General features: G+C 37.1%; 1 protein-coding gene across 1 annotated transcript; it reads left to right on the top strand.

Moving 5' to 3' along the window:
• Positions 1 to 10,778: 10,778 nt before the first annotated feature.
• Positions 10,779 to 12,725, top strand: LOC118645386. The gene has a single exon (XM_036286264.1). The coding sequence runs from the start codon at positions 10,779 to 10,781 to the stop codon at positions 12,723 to 12,725; it is 1,947 nt and encodes a 648-aa protein (XP_036142157.1).
• Positions 12,726 to 13,182: the final 457 nt, after the last annotated feature.

Raw genomic sequence — 13,182 nt, 5'->3', positions numbered from 1 at the left:
CCTTAATCTACTCGAGATGATAGAGATATTTCAAACAAGAATATTTACTTCACCTGATATCTGGTTTGCTTATTATCTGGGGTCGGTTTCTCCCCAACAAAGTTTCATAATAATTCTGAAATAATATATTTGGTTTTATAAAGCCAAAATTTCTAATGTTTGTCCAAATATATGTTAAATTATTACAAATAAAAGGAGTAGTAAAAAAAAAAGAAAAAAAAATATATATATATATTCTTGTTTGAAGGAAGTTATGAAACAAAATATGTAAATATTTTCTTAATTATAGAACAATATTCTTTTGCGTGAAGCAAAAGTCTTAAATTTAATTTTCAGGTGATCGGAGATTGGAATGTGTATACATATATATATGTGTCAGTGTGCCAGCATATATCATATGTCGCATCTCCCGAGACGTGACTCTCGGCAAGGCCTTCACAACATCGGCTTCTAATGCTACGATTCTACTTGCAGTCAAAGTTATCGAGATATTACGTTATAATTCCTGGCGATTTTCTATTTGTTTATAAATTATTTTTAGGAAATTGAAATTTTCAGATAGTTTATTTAATAATTCGTTAATTTTCAGTATGCTGATATACATATATTTATATGTACACATTCATGTGCGAGCGCGACTGAGTTTCATTCCTTAATTCCTTATCAGTTTATAAGGTAGTTCTCTAGAGTATGTGTTACTGGTAGTTATATTACATTGGGCATGCATATTATAAGCGAGTCGATAAGAATTAATATAAAGCGACATAATATATCATCGGTACTGTATAACAATTGGTAATATATAAAGTTGACAATATATAAGAATTGATAATATAATAAGTAATATAGTGTTCATAAAAATCGGTAACGTATTGATAATAGGAACGATAATATAAGGTTGTAATAATGATTAACAATAGTATTATTTAATATTTGTTAGTAATGATTAGTAGTGCTATTCATTAACAGTACACAAAAGGTGAATGTAGATCAACTCTTATAATCATATTATTATTTGCACATGCAACGATGCTTAATTTCCTTGGAAATCTTGAATTCTGCGGATGATTATAGTTTTGTTATTGCAGTAGTCTTGAAATATGATTTTAGTAATTTTATTATAAGAATTATGATCTTTAAATTTTGAATATTCTTATTTCAAGATTCTTTCCGAGGACAATGTTCCCTTTTGTGTAATTAATAATAGTATGTTAATAACCATGGATTAATCTGGGATGACCTTTTATATTTCATTAGGCTTATTCATTATCAGAATCATGTTGATAATTATGCTAATATAATAATCACTGTTTGTAACAAAATTACAATGATATCTATAATCTATAAATTTGTATTTGCAATTTGTTATCCTCGTTAATGAGACGTTTAAGGAATAGGAATTGGTGAAGGTATCGTCAAGGGTAGAGTATGGTATGAAAGGAGAATGTATTGTCTCGAGAATTTCGAGATATCGCAGTTTTGAGTTTGAGCTGCAATCTACTCATCTGAGCGCTTTCTTCCCAGAAGGATTTTTGAGCTTCTGAATTCGTATTTTTGAGTTCGAGGTCGTATAATATCTACATAACGACGTATGCAGTTTCTTACAACAGACCCTCAGCGTGTTAGCGACTTTGTATATTTTCAGGTCATTTTATAATGACTTTAGCGTATTTCAAAGTCGTTCAAGATTGCCATGGGTGTTTACGATAATGGCTATCTGAGTAATTTTCTCTAGGACCGAAATATATGATAAGCACAACCATCTACTATCATCATGATTCGTGACAACTCAATGCTGTCCGATATAGCCAAATCATCACGAGCAAGTTGGGATTCCGTGCCGAAGAGTCGACGAGAGAGGACGGAGTTTAGTCATATACATCTTAAATCAGAAATAAAAGCGAATATCAAATAGGAGGCTTTACCAGCTAAATGATAGTATCTTAGTGAATCGGCTCAAACAAGTATACACTACGAAAGGCAACAGACTGAAAAATCCTAAGGCATAGTCCTTTGTCCGCGGTAAGTGTGGCGTAGTAACGAGAAGGAGACCGGCCATCTTGAACCCCGAACACGCGGAGGAACAAATCTTTCATCACCGACGTAATACGCTAGAAGCCGCGAATATCTCGGAGGAGCAATTATAAAATGTCTATGGAGGAGGAAATTAAGTAGATCCAGAATCGAAGCCTTGCCAAATAAGACAGATAAAGGTAGGTCCCGAAGGTATATCAGCTCAACAAAGCCTTAAGTATTGTGACGTGACAGCCGCAGGCTGCTGTCCGTCACAAGGCCCTGAGGCCCCTTACGCAATAACATCAAGGGCCCTGCGTCCTCCCGCTCGAGAGCGGACGCAAAAGCGTATTCTCTGTACTTTTGTGTGTGTGGCGTCCCACGTGCTGTCCCTATAATTACGTGTTAAGATTTTTGCGAGCGTTATACCGCGGGTGCGGCGGAGATCGGTGGCTGTGAAGATCTCCTTGTAGTTGTCGGACGTCTCGTCTCCACGGAAAATCTTTCCGGGGATTGCAGAGGAACGGACAACGAGGGAGTCAAGGAAGACCCTTTCTAAGCGGGGGTCCGCAGGTAATGCCGCCCTTATCTTGCCTACCGTTTGTGCCATGTAAGAATTCCGATACTGCCGCTGAATCACGCTTTCAGGATCCAGCGACGGCGCGCGAGGCCGACATCCCGACGGGGCGACTGCAGACCCGAAAGTGCGGGAAGTGCGGCGAAGGAATCACGACAACTCAAGATCCGCCGACGCCCCGTCGAGGAGGAAATGACGCCCCGATGGCGGAGGATACGCCGGGCGAAGAGAAAAGAGTCGGCCGCGCAAGGAAGCGCCAGGATTCCCGTGCCCGGGGCCCATAAACATCGACCGCCGTGCGTGGATCGATCAGCCGGCGACAGCGTGGGCACCGCGCTCTGCGCGAAAATCGATTTTCGCGAAATCAGCCAATAAGGGCCGGGAACGCCGGAGGCAAGGTGGGGCGCGCCGCCGAGCGGTCCCCGCGAGATCCAGGATTCCTCACTCGTGCTGCGGACGTAGCAATTAAACTGTGTGTGTGTGTCCCGAGTTCCCGAGCCGAGTGTAAGGAAGGGCGCAGGGACGAGAGTCATCCCGACCCGGAGGAGGCCAGCCAAGGAGAGGCGAAGTGGTGAGACGAGCGTCACTCACACTGTAAAGCCACCGATTTCGCGGGTTGGGCGAGCCGCGAGGAAGTCGCGCACTTGTCGCAAAATCTCGGCGTGTTTATGAGAATCCCGAGCTCGCGGATCCAACGGAGCATCGTCGTCTCGCCCGATCGCGCCCGTCCGCGTGATTTCGCTACGTGCCGTGTGTTTCATAATCGTTTCGCGTTGCGTGTGCGTCCCGATCCGCAGCCGAGTCAATTGTTGTTGCGTCCGGTCGTCGTGTCGCGGGTTATTCCCGCGCTGTATCTTGTCGCGTCGTAGAAGACTTTGTTCGTCAATGTTGTATAATTTGGTCGATCGCACTGTGACTGCGAGCCCTTCGGGGAGTATATTCGGATAATTATCGACGCGTTTGTCGTATCCCGCCGTACTGGCGAATCATTAGTAATCATCGCGCTTATCTTCGCGAGAATCGTTCGAGCACGGGAGAACACGAGTCCGTCGCATGTCGCGCGGGCTCGGAGTTGCGATCCGTCCCGTTCGCCCTTGACGAGGTCACCCTGACGGAAGTCGGCGTCCTCCAACGACGCCGAGTCAAGCGTAAGACAAGTCGGAGAGTTCCCGCGTACGCATCATAGCCCGCTCGTTCAACATACCGTTCTCGCAAAATTTGATATCCAGCGGACACCCGCTGATAACGCGCGCGAGCCACCACCGCTCCGCAGAGTCGTCCATTTCTGTATTTATTACGATCAAATACAATTGTTATTTTTATTTGTTACATCGGTGTCGTACAAGTAATTCTCTCGCCTTCCCGATTCCATCCGCCCGCACCGAACCTCCCCCTCTGCCATTTGAGGGCTGAGCAGCTGGATCTCGGAGCCGCTAACGTCCCGGTCGCCTAACGTGCGCCCGTCTCTCCCGAAAGTCGAGTATCCTCACATTTGTTTGCGAGTTGGTGAATACAGAGTGGTACGCTTAACGTACCTGGCGCCCAACTTAGAGTAACGTCGGAAAACCTCGCGAGGATAGTCGCCCCGACACCCGGGCGGCTCAGGGCCGCGACCAGGGACGGAGGCGAAGTTGGCCGTCGCTCGCGAGCGGCGGTTACAGTATATATAATCTCTATTAATAATGATATAAGAAAAATATAAAATACAAAGCCTTGGCGATTCTTTCGTCAATATACAAGGTAAATCTGGTCATGAATAATTGTAAAATTAAGGATAGTACTTCAAAACTAATGCTATGAAGTTCATAAGTAGATCGGAAAAGCATATCCCATATTTAAATTGTTACTCGAAATAACAGATAGTATATAAAGAACAATTGATATATATAATTAGAAAAAATAAAAGAGTAATTTCTTTTTCCACCTTGTAAATTCATATCGTTAGGGAAACCCACGAAGCAGTCAGGCTGCCGGCACATGTTTCATGTCCTTGTAAGGACACGCGTAAACAAGTGGTAAATTATAAAAGAAAGAAATAGTCAAAACAGACTGGATATGATCAGAAGTTTAGCAGATGAAACCAAATATTGTAAATAAATTATTGGCCAAAGAATTCAACGAATGTTTAGACAATATTAAAGGAAAACAAAAGTAAAATATTGAAATTATCATACCGCACATTATCAAAGGCAATGTAATAAATAAGAAAAACATTACAATATAAAGATAGCATTTATAACAATAGAAAGATCTAGATAAAAAGTTAAAGTAGAATAGTAATATTGAGTAAGGGATTTACCAAAAACAGTAGAATCATACAAGAGTTACAATAATAGAGATATAATCCAAGCCACTGTAATCAGGCTATAAGAACACACACATGATCTCTAAGCACGCTTAACTGTAAGGATAACTAATATCTACAAGTAAGCGGAATAGCATACCAGGTAACTGTATCAATATGTTTTTTTTTCTAAACTAAATACTTATATTTAAAAGAAAAAAAAAGAAAAGAAAATCTATATAATATAAAAAAAAAACTTTTTATCTCATTGGATAAAAATCTAGGGATTTATTCCAAATATAAATCTGTTGACTAAGTGAATCATCTCTCGATGCATGAGAAACCCACTTAGAATTAGAATTTGTTAATAAAATTTGTAGATATTACTCCAAAATATTTAATATTTATGGATCTAGGTTAAGGTTACTAACACTAATTTAGTAAGAACTGCTAAGTATTTTTTCTTTTTTAGCAGTTTAAAATTTAAGGGATTATCCCAAGCATAAAATTGTTGACTAAGTGGATGGTTAATGAGTATATAAAAAAAAAAAAAAAAAAATCCATTTAGAATTAAAATTGTTAGGTAAAATTGTAAATAAAATGTTAAAATATTTAATACTTTCATATCCCGGTTAATGCTATTAACACTATTTTATTAAGAATCTGTTAAGTATTTCTAAGTCCTAGTCATAAGTTAACTATAAGGTGGAACTCTTTAAATACGCTGTTTTTTTTTTAATAAAAAAAAGAAGAAGGGTACATGTGTATATAAAACAAATATAAATAGGATAGTCATAAATTCAGTTTCAAAAAAGAAACAAAATAAAACACTCAGATATATACATGTACTTAACAGTGAAGACATAAATCCAGAGTTCGTATAAAACTGGAAAATTTAATTTTAGGAATAAAACTGTGATACTAGACCAAATATACAATATAATAGGACAAAACTATTTACAACTCGTATATTTTATATTTACATTTTCATACTTATTTATTGAATCAAAGTTAATTTATTTACACACGTAAAACGGGGAAAATATACACAATTAAAAGAGAATAAAAGATAGAAAAACAATGGCAACTCAAGATATCGGCGCTGCGCAAAAGGATACAAATAAAAAACGGAAAAATGAATCGCCGTTACAAAAAGAAGCTAATAGAGACAAGAAACCTAATTTCACTATCTCTCCGAAAAATCTGGCAATGGAGGATCAGTTTCCTACAGAAATAGCTCAGGAAGTCATCGTACCACTGGATATTAATATAGAAGATAATAATCCCATTGAATCATCAAGAAAGAAATTCATTAAATCCCAACTATCCAACCGATACTTCAAAAACAGCTTAGGATCCTACATCGTCCATATTGAAACAATGCAAGAGGAACAAAATATAGGTAATCTTCACCCGATTAGTATCGGGAAAATATTACACCAAAAAAGGAAAGAAGCAAATTACAACCGTACATACAATGACATAATTAATATAAGGCGAAAAGGAAAAAACATGGTCAGCATAACATTTAAGTCTCCAGAAGAAGCGAACAGATTTATAGACTGTAAGGAACTTATACCAAAATCTTGGATAACCTATATACCCAACTATAAAATCTATAGAACAGGAGTACTAAGGAACATAGAACAAGACATCACGGAAGATGAATTAATGGAGGATTTGGAATGGCCTAATAATCACCAAAATAAAGTGCAGATAAACAAAATAGAAAGATTAATGTATCTAGACAGATACGATAACATATTGAAGCCTTCAACAGCAGTAAAAATAACATTTGAAAGTAGTTTACTCCCGGAATTTGTATATTTGTACAAGGTGAGATATAAAGTTCTTCCATATATTAGTAAGGTTAAAAAATGCAACAACTGCTGTAGATGGGGCCACTCTACGAACATGTGTAGAGGTAAATTAACATGCGCTAACTGCAGTGAAAACCACACAACAGAATCTTGTAGCAACGCCATACAAAAGTGTATAAACTGTGGAGATGAACATAATGCTAGAAACCAACAATGTTCCTCCTTCAAATATCATAAATTGGTGAATTGCGTAATGGCATATACTAATAATTCTCAATTTATGGCCAAAAGATTAATCAAAAGAAAGGAGATTATCAATATTTCGCAGATACCAACCCTGTTCAAGGCCTCGACATATTTGGGATGGAATGCCCAAACAGACACGGAGGCCTTTTCAGTGGTAGAAAATAGATCTAACAAATCTGAATTAAGCATTAGAATGGGAAATAGAATCAGGTCTCACAGACCCAGCATGGAAGAAAATAACAAACAGTTCATAAGAGTGGAGCGAAGAAAATCTAGTCGAGAGCTCAATCTACCAAGTAACCGAATACGAGAGGTGACGGATTTAACCCCAGTAAATGTTGTAAAAGAAACGTCAGATACAAATTTACATACGTATAATTTAAATAAATATAACCTAAGAAGAAGGGACAAGAGTCCAGGAGTCCGGTCAGTGTGCTCAAAAGAAGATAGCCAGTTGGAATTAGAGCAGACAGTATCAACAAAGTCCTCGATTAAAAATAAATATCAAAGTATAAAACAAACGTTAAAGGAAAAGCTAAATACGGAGGAAATAATGCTTGATATAAATAAAATCATAAATTCTCAACACTCGAAAGAAAACAAATGGGAAGAGTTATTGTACTATATGATTGCGATCATTGACCCTGAAGAAAGAAGATAAACATCCTTTCGGAGGCAGCCACGTTTACAATATACAAACGAGACATTAAAATTCATCAGAATACTTCAATGGAACTGCAGAAGAGTTAATGGGAAAAAAACGAATTGTCTAACGTAATAATGAACTACGATATCATATGCCTACAGGAAATGTGGCTTCAACCAAGTAATAAATGGGAAATAAACAATTTCCATTGCATCAGAAAGGATAGAAGACAGGGTCATATAGGAGGAGGCACAGCAATTCTGATCAGAAACAAAATAGATATGAAGATAGTAGACCTAAACTTACCGGATTATCTGGGTCTCGAATATACAGCAATATCAATTGTTAAGGGGTTACACCAACCTAGACGGTCAAAAAACAGGCCTAACTTTGATATTTTATTCCTCCTAAACGGGTAGTGGGAATTAAATGAAATTTTGGGTGATTATTGACTTATGTTTCGACAATATAAAAAAAATTTTTTTATTAAACAATGGCGACGGAAAGCAGAAATATGGCCGCCGACACACATTGAGGTTTGGAAAAACGCATTTTGCGGTGACCACTGTCCCGTCTAAACGATCCATCTGAAACAAAAAAACAAAATGGTGTTTTTAAGTTAACAGTAGTGGTTTGTCGGTGACGATCGCCGATTGTCGATTTTATCGTTTGTTACAAAATGGCGATGAGTTAAAGTTAAAATTAAAAAAAAAACGAAAAATTTTTGTCCTTTTCATTTTTTTATTTTTTAATGAAGACCGATTAAAAAAAAAATAGATCGTCACCGACAAAAGAATGTTTCTGAGAGTATTGTGTAAAAATTTGAAAACGATCCATCCATTAGTTTTTGAGATCTGGTGGTCACCGACTTTGAAAACCATGTTTTGAGAAAAACGCGTTTAAAGTTTCAAGTTTAGTTCTACTATTGTTAATAGCCGAATTTTGCACTTTACCTCTAGTCGACAATTCTGGGGCCATATGAGATTCCTTCCACATCAATAACAGCAGTGCTTTGTGAAGACTTTTGTTGACAGCGAGCAATCTTTTCTTCGCGCGTCGCCTTCTGCGCTCGTACTTCGGCCACATTGATGCGCGCTCGGTCTTGATTTTCGCAATATGCAGCACAATTCTTTTATTATCATTAATAAATATGCGGCAGCATCTTCATTAAATGTGTATGCAGCAATATTGGCAGCAATTTGCACAACGTGTGCACCGCTGTGCTGCACTTTTGGCGCTATGCGCCAAATCAGATTGTTCAAACTTTTGTTAACGTTTTGCGTAAATCCACCGACGCATTTCTCCAGTAAATTATCACTAGAAAGTTGTTTTCAAATATTGGACGAATGGCTTTAATCACATCATCGTCCAGTGGCGATTTATGTTGATATTGCTCCAATTCGAGCACTCGAACGCTCGATCCCGTTTTACTCAACTCTCTGTAATTCCGGCATTTTTTCAGATATCAACATAAAACTTTCAGGATATATTCTCGAAACTTGAAGCTTCAAGAAAATGTAATAAAAAAAAAATCGAATTTTTTTTTCCGCTAGGTTGGTGTAACCCCTTAAGGAAGGAAGAAACCAAAAAAACAATAAAACAGAAATAATAATTATATCATTGTATAGACCACCAAATTATCAGATGAATAGAACGAAGTGGAATAAACTATTTGATGTATTCACAGAATTATCTCAAAAATACGAGGTTTGCATATGTGGAGACTTCAATGCGCAGTGCACAACATGGGGATCATCTGTCACCAATGCGGAAGGAAGATACTTAAACGAGGCTATCAGTGGTTCTCCATTTATGTTCTTAAACGACGGATCACAAACCAGAGTTTCAGCAAACGAAAATTATCACAGTGTACCAGACCTTACACTTGCGTCAGTGAATTTACGCTCAATCACTGCATGGGCTACAGGTGAAGATCCTATGGGAAGCGATCATTTACCTATCACTTTCACAATGGAAGACAAGGGTAGTAGAAATGAGAGAGTAGAATCTTCACAAACACATGGAAAAACAAGAAGCAAACTGGACCTATTACATATGAACAAAGAAAGATTTCAAGAATTAACTACAGATGCCATGACTACCTTAATAGATTTACAACAACCAGGAGCAACTTGTTATAAGCAATGGAGTGATCGGATCATCAATAATGCTATTCTAGCAGGAGCGCGTATGAAAGAGGGTAATGGAGAAGTTAAAATGTTCAATATTAAAAAAGGAACATTCCACACAATAATATACAAAAAAAACTCCAAAACTATAAACAAACCATGGTGGGACAAAGAGTGTATGGATGCAAAACAAAAAAGAAAAGAAGCGTATGATAGACTTATAAAACATCATACAAGAGCCAATCTGCTAGAATATAGAAAGATCTCAGAAGAAGCAAGGAAAATTATAAAGAAAAGGAAAAATCAAAATTTTAAAAAGTTTATTAACGAGTTGAATCCGTTTGTGGGAACAAAAAAGTTTTGGTCAAAAATAAATGCCTTTAAAAAATGTGCATACCTCAATCCTTCATCACCACCAACGGAATATAAGAAAGCACACATTGAGAAAACAATCAATACACTCGCCCCGATGTGGGTTAACGATTCATTTCCGGAGAGTAGTCATTCCAATCACAATGAAATTTTTGAAATACCATTCAGCATACAAGAACTAAGGTCTATAGTTAAAAATCTAAAAAAGGAAAGTTCCCCGGGTCCAGACTGCATAAGTAATGAATTTATAAAAATATTACCAAGCTTAGCGATGGAAAAGTTACTGAATATATTTAATAAGATCATTCAAGATGGATCCTTCCCAAGTGACTAGAGAAACGTGGATGTAATACTTATACCAAAGCCGAACAAAAAGGACTTCAGACCTATATCCTTGGCTTCCTGTACACTGAAAATGTTTGAGAGGTTAATTCTAAAAAGAATCGAAAGACTTGTTGAACTTGAAAGAATCTTGCCAAGATCGCAATACGGATTCAGAAAAGGGAAATCATGTGAAGATTGTATCGCTTTATTAAACATGGAAATATACAGAGCTTTTGCAAGAAGACAAATGATTGGAGTGCTATTGTTAGACATAAAAGCTGCTTATGACAACGTTAACCCACAGATTCTTTTTGAAATTATAAACAAACTTCCAATATCAAGTAATTATAAAACAAGCCTTAGAAACATGATTAGCCCTAGATATGCCAGTTTCTACGAGTCAGGAGTATGGTATGAAAATAGGATTCTAAATAAGGGTTTACCACAAGGATCGATCTTGAGCCCTTTTCTATTCAACCTTTACGTAAAAGATATACTATGGAATATACCTTATAACTGCCAAACTTTACAATTTGCGGATGACATAGCGGTGGTTTGTTCGGATTTTGATACTGAAAGAATTAAAAGCTCCTTGTCTTCGGCCTTTGACAAAGTCCATACATGGCTGAGATCTATCGGACTAGACATCTCAGTTCCGAAAACTCAGTGTATGATACTTAACAGAAAAAAAATATCCCCGAACTCAGATGGTCAGTCATTGGAACCAAGTGGACTAAAATTGCAAAAAGAAGTGAAATATCTAGGAATTGTATTGGATGAAAGCCTAAGATGGAGCAATCATATCAACGCACTTAAGGTCAAAGCAACACGATATGTGAATGTTCTGAAATGGATAGCAGGCCCGTCATGGGGCATAAAACCGAAACAATGTATAAACTTCGTCAACGCAACAGTTGGAGCTCAAATAGAATGGGGTAGTCTATGGTACATAAACGCGGCTAGGACGCATGTAAAAACCATAAAAAAGATTCTTTGTCAAGCATATAAAATAGCCTTAGGAATACCAAAAACGATACCTAACAGAGTATGTTGGAATTTTGTAAAACAAAGGAGTCTGCTAGGAAGGATATCTATTAAAACAGATAGATATATATCTAAACAAATACAGCTAAGAAATAACATGGTTATTAATAAAATAAAGAACTTTTACATTTTGTCTAGATCAAAAAAGATTGTTAAAAGAAATATTCCTTTTGTGGTAGATAGATGGGATCAAATAAAAGTAATTGAAAAACATCTTTTCAAATGGGAAGTTCATCCAGCCTTCCATTATCCATTCAACCAGAGTTTGGAGGAACTGGATTTAGACCTAAGATCAGGAGCAATGGCCTTGCTGTGTGACAATCCGGATAACGCCTTCAAGAATCTGATAGATTTCAATAAAGTAAATGTTAATGAAATCACAATCTACACTGACGGATCGCGTACTGAGATTGAGACTGGGATTACAATGGTGGGTTGTTCGGTGTACGTTCCTCATCAGAACTTAACCCTTAAATACAAATTAAATGACCTAACAAGCTCTTTCACTGCGGAATCGGTGGCATTGTTGAAAGCAATAGAGTTGGCACAAAGGAATAATTGGAGTTACATAAACATATGCACTGACTCCAAAAGTAACTTGGATATAATAAACTCCCCAGCGGATGTAAATAAAAACACCATAAAAAAACTAAATCCATGGGTAGAAGACATCAGACAAAGAATAAACGAGGCTGAGGGAGTAGGAAGTAAAATTCGGTTTACATGGTGCCCAGCACACAAAAATATCAGTGGAAACGAGATTGCAGACAACGCAGCAAAAGACGGAGCTTTAATAGGGGAACCTATAGATAACAAAATCGCCTTTTCAGAAGCTTTAGCATCATTGAGATCCAACTACAACCAGATGAAAGAAGATTACATGGAAAGCATAAACATAGGAACAGGAAATTATTATATGTATAATTTCTCAGACGTAAACATTGCTAAAGTAGCTAAGTATAAACTAGATAGAAAGGAATTATGCCTATTAATAAGAATAATAACAGGCTATCCGTTTACTAACTCTGTAAAGTTCAAATTTGGTCTAGTAGACTCACCGGAATGTAATTGTGGAGAATTAATACAAAACTTAAACCATATTCTATGGGCTTGTCCCCTCTATAACGAAGCCAGAAATACCTTATATAGTAAATTATTTAATTATAAATGTTATGCTCCTTTCACAATAGAAAGTTTGATATCGATGATTAGCGAGAGAATAGCCAAGGCTGTAATTAAATATATATTAGAGATAGATCTTAAGCTATAAAATTAGACATAAAGTTAATTATAAGCTTTGCTGAGTTGTTGCCAAGGGATTACCTTTTAGGCGGGAAGAGGGTGGCGTCCTCTAAAACAACATAGTCAAAGTATCAGAAGACCAAAGAAAATCACTTAAGACACAGTCAACCCCTGGGATCTGTGTCTATCTGGTTGGAAAATCGTGGTACTGTGTCCCCCAAGGGACAGAAAGCCATAGGGGAAGAAGAAGAAGAAGAAGATCACGAGCAAGTTGCGAGTTGCGAGTTCCGTGAGTTTGTAGCAGATAACCTAAAAAGTACGACATAAATAATTTGATTATTACAATTAAAAATAATCTGTTTTTAATGTATGGTAAGATTATTAACTTCATTAAAATAGTAATTATATAACACAATCATGTATTTTTAAAGTATTGTCTAAAGTAATATTAAAGAGATTATTTTATTTATTAATTTGTCTATCAA

This window comes from Monomorium pharaonis, chromosome 4 (genome assembly GCF_013373865.1).
Source record: "Monomorium pharaonis isolate MP-MQ-018 chromosome 4, ASM1337386v2, whole genome shotgun sequence".
In the NCBI taxonomy this organism is placed as follows: domain Eukaryota; kingdom Metazoa; phylum Arthropoda; class Insecta; order Hymenoptera; family Formicidae; genus Monomorium; species Monomorium pharaonis.
Note: the sequence above shows the minus strand (reverse complement) of the source record. Positions and strands in the feature narration are given on the sequence as shown.